The 7553-nt window shown below is 36.0% G+C and overlaps 1 protein-coding gene across 2 annotated transcripts; it reads left to right on the top strand.

The window, feature by feature from the left end:
• LOC104724003 lies at positions 3419-6911 on the top strand. Of its 2 annotated transcripts, XM_010442453.2 has the most exons (11): positions 3419-3598; positions 3685-3974; positions 4164-4370; positions 4662-4742; positions 4829-4915; positions 5004-5099; positions 5204-5257; positions 5349-6175; positions 6271-6319; positions 6413-6452; positions 6535-6911. In XM_010442453.2, exons 2-11 carry the CDS (start codon positions 3690-3692, stop codon positions 6693-6695), a joined length of 1887 nt encoding a protein of 628 aa, XP_010440755.1. In that variant the 5' UTR covers positions 3419-3598; positions 3685-3689; the 3' UTR covers positions 6696-6911. The 2 variants fall into 2 exon arrangements, with proteins under 2 accessions (XP_010440755.1, XP_010440754.1); XM_010442452.2 differs by having other exon boundaries at positions 3419-3974.

The raw sequence follows: 7553 nt of genomic DNA, 5'->3' as shown, positions 1-7553 counted from the left end.
TAGAATTTATCATTTCCCGAAACCGTCTCTATTAGTCATATAAATACAAACCTCGATGAACAAACTTAATACTCAATACTTTAGATCTATCAGCCAATTTTGTCATCAAGGCTGCTAATCGTGGATGAAGAAAGCTTGCTAACATCAAGCCTTTCAAAAAGAGTTGGAAAAGTAAAGGTGAAATCGTCGATAGTGTACAAGGAACAACATAGATGGGGGGGGACTAAATTATTGTTTTCTTATTTGTTTGTATCTTATATGATCTACTACAGAATCAAACTTGCCAAAAACAACGGTTTTGAATGATGTTACAAACATACCTGGTCTTGCCAAACATGGTCGAGAAGCACCATCGATCAAGAGAAAGCAATTACAAGGATCTGCTGCTTCAGTAATCCGACTAAACGAAGACAAACTCATGGAATCTCTACACAATTTAGTCCTCGAGCTATTAATAGCAAGCAAGGTAATAAGGATTTGAATAGATATTGAGTAACTGCTGAATACTATCTATACATTATTGTGTGTCTATAGTCATCTAATCTTGCATTAGAACTAATATTAAGTCGATTCTCACGTGTAGCTTCATGTAAAATCTTTAATATATAAACAATACAACAATCCGAATATTATTACTTAAGTCAGAGCTATTTTAACTAATAACAACCATTACAATAAGATCTTATGACAAATTTTAAAAATGAACTCAAGGAGTTTAACATTATTATGTCATTTTGCACTCCATCAATTCCAATAAAACTCAAGGCAATTAACGATATTTCTATTGGGCATTAGAAACACATCAATGTTTCGGAGTAGAAAAACTGAAAGACAATTTACCTTGCTTTTTTTTTGTAATTGAAGGATCAGAGAGGCCTCCAAATATTGTACGCATGCTAGAGGACGACAAGACGAAGCAGTGGATCAAAAGAGAGGTCAATTTTGTATAGCCATCAACAAAGCGGATCAGATCAAGAACATGAAGCTGGATTGTAAAGAGAAATCGGGTTAAAGGAGTAAGCAGCGCGAGAAGAAGCTAACTACAGTGCATGTCGATTTGAATTCTCTAGAGATGAGGCAAGGGTAACTTGGCCGTCTTCCGAAGTGAAGTCGCCGGAGAGGAGAGACGATACGAGATTGTTTCTTGGGGAATGATTCCCACCAGGAATGCATCGGATCTCGAATCGGTAACGGAGGAGATTCCTGAGATGGCGGCGACAATAATGGTAGGTGTCGTGGTGGATTTATAATGGTGAGGAGTAGACGATGAGATCGTTGAGGACAGAGAAGGTGAGCCGCCGAGAGGTTTGACAGAGGAGAAGTCCATGAGAATTGAGAAGGTGAAGAGACTGATAAGAAGAAGATGGACAAGACCATCGTGAATCCGTGATTAACGAAGAAGAAAGTAGTAGTAGAACAAGAGCTACAAGGATAGGAAATGTGACTTAACACAAAAAAAAAGCCTTTGGGCCAATATGCAAAACAGGCCAACATAAATGGGTTTCGTCATTTGTGTTTTAAGTTAAGGTTCAAACAATTATTGAGTAATTAATCCATTCCATTTTTACTATTAAACTTATATATATAACTTTATGTATTTTATAATTTTTCATATATTTTTATAACCTAAAGTGTCTATGTTATTTTATGATACATATTTTAAATATTGATTTGAATTAATAAAAGAGGATTATGATTTCAGTTTTTAATTAAACGAATTTATATGTCATTTAGATTTATAAATGAGGATTTAGGGTTTATATTTTACAATTAAACGAGATTATATATTAGTTTAGATTTATAAATTGAGGATTTGAGTTTACAAACGAGATTATGTGTCGGTCTGGGTTTATAAATAAGAATTAGGGTTTAGGCTGTCTATATTAAACGAATTTATATGTCGGTATGGGTTTACAAAGGATAATTAAGGTTTAAATTTTATAATTAAACAAGATTATATATCGGTTTGAGTTCAAATAAATTAATATTATTTTAATGATCTTGTTTCATTTTGTTTATTTATTTATTAAAAAAAATTATATGACATAATTATATATTTTGTTTAATGATTCTGTTTTTTCTAATTTATTTTGTTTTATTCTGATTTTAGTTTGAAGTAAATATTTATTTATGTTTAGTATCTATTAGCATTTTTTATTGGTTTATGAGATAGGAGGTGAACAAAAACGTTCTAACTCTATGGGTGAATCCAAGTATTACTCCTCTTGAAATCAGTTTCTCAAATCGTTTCTCCTGACATCTCTGATACGTCGATCATTTTTTGCCACTTTCAAAAGAACACTGTTTTGTTATGCTATCATTGGTGTATTCATGGATTTATCCAAGAGGCAGTGTTTAAGAAAGTGTTATGTGGTATGTAGGTGGTGACACAACGCCTAACGTCTCGAATGCTTTTTTGGCGGTTTAAACGTTTACAACATAAAACATTATATATAAAATTATGTAAAACTATATGTTAAGTTAATAAAAAATAATAAATCATAAACAAAAGTTAGAAATTACCTTTATTTAAGTTAAATTAACAATAAATGAACGTTTAAATTACGTATATATATAAAACTTAATAATTTAAATATATGTTGTTAAAAATCAAAAATAAATATTAAAATAAAATCTATCCGATTTTAGGTGGTCCAAGCGGTCATCTAGACCTCTGCTGAGCGTCTAACTCCTAAACGGCGCGTAGACAACTGTCTAGACCGCTTTCTTGAACACTGCCAAGAGGTCAGAAGTTTAAAGGGCGTGAATGGTTACAGTGGTTGGGGCGGACAAATTTGTATGCGGATTAGACCGTTTTTTATTTACTATTACTATTCAACAAATGTAATCCACAGTGGTGCGATCCGAAGAAAATAGAGACAAAACAATAATGAACCAACTGCCGACCGTTTTTACATATAAATAGAGTTGGTCTACTACAATTTGTTGTTTACACTAAAAATAGAGCGATCTAATCTGCAGACAGATTTGTCCGCCCCGACCGCAATAACCATTCACACCCAAAGCCTCAACAAAAAATTATCTCCCCAGACCCCTTTGGGAACGAATGAATGGTTCAAAATATGAGTTAATTACTAGATATAGACTTATTTGCCATTTATCCAAAAAAAATCAAAAATGCCATTTTTTGTATCTAAAACACATAAATTTACACATGATATTTGAATTTATTGGATTCCAGTTTTTTAGGATATAGTTTTTATTATGATTTATGTGTTTTATAAAAAAAAAATCTGAAATATTTTATATTTAAAAATGGTAAAAATGGCAAATTTGAAAATATCGAGGCAAACTGTAAAAACTAAAAGATTTGGCTCATGGCAATTATAGTTGAGAACTCTTTTTTGGACCCCAATTTTCCCAAAATTTATCATCACTTACGTCATTCAACGTATGTGCATACGTTTCATCATCATCAAAGCCTCTCTCTCTCTCTTTCTCTCTCTCTCATCCAATTTTCTTCATCAACAAGATAAATAAATTTTGTTCTTACAGACTTTTAATTCTAATCTTTTGCGGTTCTGTCCCAATTTGCGTTGTTCAACACAAACCAAACCACCGTGCTCGTTCAATCATCGTAATTCGCTCTTTCTTGGTCAATTCATATCTCTAGCAATTTTTGCAAATTGTATTGATTCGATCTGATGATTGGATCCAATTCAGAATCCATGGCGGTTGGCGATAGTACTAGCTTAGAGTTGTCTCATCGTATGGAAGATTCTGGAAAAACAATAAAAGTTTCTCTTCTATGGAAAGGAAACAATTACTCTGTTGAGATCGATTCTGGAGCTTCCCTCAAAGATTTAGGTTACGAATTGAGAAAGCTAACAGGCGTTACTGCCGAGACGCTTCGTTTGATTGTTCCGAGGTTGAATGGAAAAGGATCAATTTTGATGTTACCCTTCTCTGATGACCACTCCAGCTTAAGCTTGCAGGAATCAAACATTGTTGAGGTTACTCTTTTTGTTAATGTTATTGTCTGATTAGTCGAATTGTTGCATTCATATGTCTTTTGCATAGTTCCGCGAGCAGTCAATCTTGTTCACTGTTTTGGTAGATTTTGCTTAAGGTTGTCGAGATGTGTTTGGTTTCTTGGATTTCTCTGTATAAATGGTTCTTAGTACTTTCTTTTCGTTTTATAGGATAAGACTATAAGAATGATGGGAGTATCTGAAGAAGAGGTCGAAGGCGTTCGAATAGAGGCAATGCCTGACATGAGGATACTTGGATTTGAGGAAGAGGAGAGAAGGCTTAGGCAAAAGAAGTATGTTTCAAGCGCTTCAATCAAGCTTCCACAAGGGACTTACATCTTTTGTGATTTCCGCACTCTTCAGCTCCCGGGTATAGAGGTATGTAATTCTCTTTGTAGCCATGTCTGACATGTATGCTTACGTTTTGTAGTAGTCAAAATGTCAACTTAGCCATCGTTCTTTCTCTTTGAATTAGTAGAAAGCTTGATGAATTCATGTTTGACTTTTGTCTGTTCCCTGTTACTGTTTTGTCTCTTACTATGCTGTAAGTTAACCTTACTAGCAGTAACGCCGTATGAAATGAGTGAACTTACTTCCTGATAATTGAGCTGTTAAGTAATTTCGAATTCTACCTCGATATAAAGTGACCTGAGATGTTTGTTCCTGCAGTTAAACCCTCCCGCTTCTGCTGCTTTAAAGAGAATGCACATGCTAGCAACAGACCCTGCTATTATCGCTATTATGAACAAGGTTATATCTAAATTATGTGAGAAACTTATCATTGCAACCGTCAGCATAATGATAATGTACCAATCAAGTCTGTTTTATATTTGTAGCATCGTTGGAGAGTAGGGATTATGACTGAACTTGCACCAGTTGGTTATGTTGGTGTTAGTCCGCGATGCCTTCTGGGATTTAACAAGGTACGTCATGTTTTGTTTATTAGACAAAATCACTTGTTGCCTGTTCTGATTTTGATTTTTACAAATATTTTTGCATTGGCTGATGTAGAATCAAGGAGAGGAGATTTCTCTACGCCTCCGGACTGATGATCTCAAGGGATTTAGAAAGTATCAGAGCATAAAAAAGACTCTATTGCATGAGCTTGTAAGTTCATTTCTCTGCAACTTGAATTCTTATCACCAAACACTACGAACATTTCTGCATGAGTTTGAATTTGAGAGCTAATAATCTTCAAATCAAAATGTCAGGCTCACATGGTATACACGGAGCATGATGAAAACTTTTATGCTCTTGATAGACAGGTAATATATATACAGCAGTGATGGTTTATGTTTCTGTTATCTCAAAATTAATTTTTGGTGGAGATTTTACGAATGAGTGTTTGTGTGACAGTTGAATAAAGAAGCTGAAAGCTTAGATTGGACCAAATCAAGAGGTCACACTTTGAATGGCACAAAACTTATGTATGACGATGATGAGGAAAACTTCTTCTTCGACGATAATGAAAATTTTTCGCAGAGGCTTGGTGGAAACCAGTCTGATAATCTTGGAAATGCTCGTGAATCGTCTGTTGCTGCTGCTTATCGCCGTCTCTCCCAAACAAGTGATTCGAAACTCAGCGAAGAACCTGATCCTGATGACTTGGTTGATGTTCGTGATGAGAATAAACAGCCAGTTCTCCCTAAAGCCCAGTGTGATTCTATGAGTAAGTTTGAGCCTGATCCTGATGATACCACTGAAGCTGATGCAACCAAAACTGAACCAGGTCACTCATGGATCCCATCAAATCCAAGGGATGCATCTGCACCTGAGCATCACTCGGGATCAAACGAAATGGCAAGTGATCTTGCCCATACTACTGAAGATGATGATGAACCTGATCCGGATGACTTAGAAACACGAGCAAGTATAGGGGAAGTTGAAAATATGAAAATATCAAATGACACTATAATGTTGGGTGGGAATGGAGTTGAAGATACCCAGGCTCCACCTGATCCAAATATTGCAGAGCCGTATCCAGACTATAACCCGGTGGTCACAGAGAAGGAAACAATCATGGAGGTTGATGAGCCTGATCCAGATGATCAAGAGATTCAGAGGATCCAATACTCTGTTACCATTATCTCTAACCGTCTCAAGAAAGCTATAAGTTCCTTGGAAACTGAAGTTAGCCCCGCTCAAGCAACCAGTGTGCTGCAAATGCTTCTCAAAGTAGTGAGGTACCTTTTCAGCTTTAGAAAACTAACAACCGTATCTGCAGATGTAAGTCTATTGTTATGTGACTGAAGATTCAACTTTTGTTCTTGTGGTCCAGGAACATCATTGAACAACCACAGGAAATGAAATTCAAAAGGCTGCGTAAGGTGAGGACTCCTTAGGCCGCTGATATAATATTAGTTCCATTGAGTTATTTTATCGTCTGTCTGATCTGTTCAACTACATGAACGCCATTTCAGGGAAATCCTGCAATTAAGCGCAACATTCTCAACTTTGCAGGTATTACTTTTTCCTTCTTCTCATAACAGGTTTTGTATGAGATATATCTGTGTTAAACAGTCATGCTTGGGATGTTTTGCAGCTGCAGTTGAGATCCTTTCCGTCGTTGGCTTTGTCGAAGAGATGGTATCGGAAGGCACAGGAGTACAAGAACCATATTTGGTACTTAAACGAAATGACCCAGGGCTCTTGTGGATTGCCAAGTCCATGATTGAAGAATTACACTCCACAAGTTCCAGCTAATAATACGACATTTTCTCTGTAAACTGTACCATAAAACTATGATTTGAGACCGAGTATATAAAGATTGTTACTGTTACACCCTATGTAGAAGCATTTCTTTTAGATAGGAGAGTGTGTGAAAGTGTTGATTGTAAAGCAAAACATGATATGAATAGGACTAATAGAGAGATGGCTTAAGAAGAGATATGAAAGTATGAAACAAATGCATTTCCGACTTTGGACTGTAAAATTTCATTATTTATAGTAGGGCGTTTATTTTTTTGGTGGGAAAACCAGGAGAAATCTCCTAGCTATTTATTAACTTAAAAATAAAATTACACAACAACATTGCGAGGAACACGCAGGTCTTACTAAATCCTCATGAAAAAGTAAACCCACAACATCTGGAAGCATGTCAAACTTATGAAATCATAAAGGTAAAGTAAATGCATAGGCCGCTAATCCATCTGCAAGGCGATTAGCCTCCCTATACACATGTGTAACACAGACCGTCCAGTCCCTTGAGAGAAAGCCATGGCACAAACGTACCAGGAACGACAGCGGATGCGATTCACCAATCTCTGTCCGTAGAAACTCCACTACCATTGCCGAATCCACCTCTAGATCCAGCCTCTCTATCCGACTCTCCCATGCCAAATACAGCCCATAGTACACCCCCCACAACTCCGCCAACGCCGCTGAACATCTCCCCACGTTCAATACAAACCCGCCAATAGTAGGGTGTTTATTAATGTATTGAGGTTGTATCTCTTTTTTTTGGGGTTAAAATCGTCTACTAGAAACAGATATACAACCTTTTTCTTTTAAGTGCTTAGTTATCATTTTATTGACTGTGTACCTTTTTTTTTTTTTTTTTTT

Source organism: Camelina sativa, chromosome 11, assembly GCF_000633955.1.
Source record: "Camelina sativa cultivar DH55 chromosome 11, Cs, whole genome shotgun sequence".
In the NCBI taxonomy this organism is placed as follows: Eukaryota; Viridiplantae; Streptophyta; class Magnoliopsida; order Brassicales; family Brassicaceae; genus Camelina; species Camelina sativa.
The sequence above is the reverse complement of the archived record's forward strand: the minus strand, read 5'-3'. Positions and strand labels throughout refer to the sequence as shown.

Bases quoted from the DNA above. Each gene is read 5' to 3' on its own strand.
- LOC104724003 (XM_010442452.2), top strand. From the start codon at position 3,666: ATGATTGGATCCAATTCAGAATCCATGGCGGTTGGCGATAGTACTAGC. The intron at 5,258-5,348 runs GTAATATATATA...TTTGTGTGACAG, and splicing joins TTTATGCTCTTGATAGACAG to TTGAATAAAGAAGCTGAAAG. The intron at 6,453-6,534 runs GTATTACTTTTT...GATGTTTTGCAG, and splicing joins CAACATTCTCAACTTTGCAG to CTGCAGTTGAGATCCTTTCC.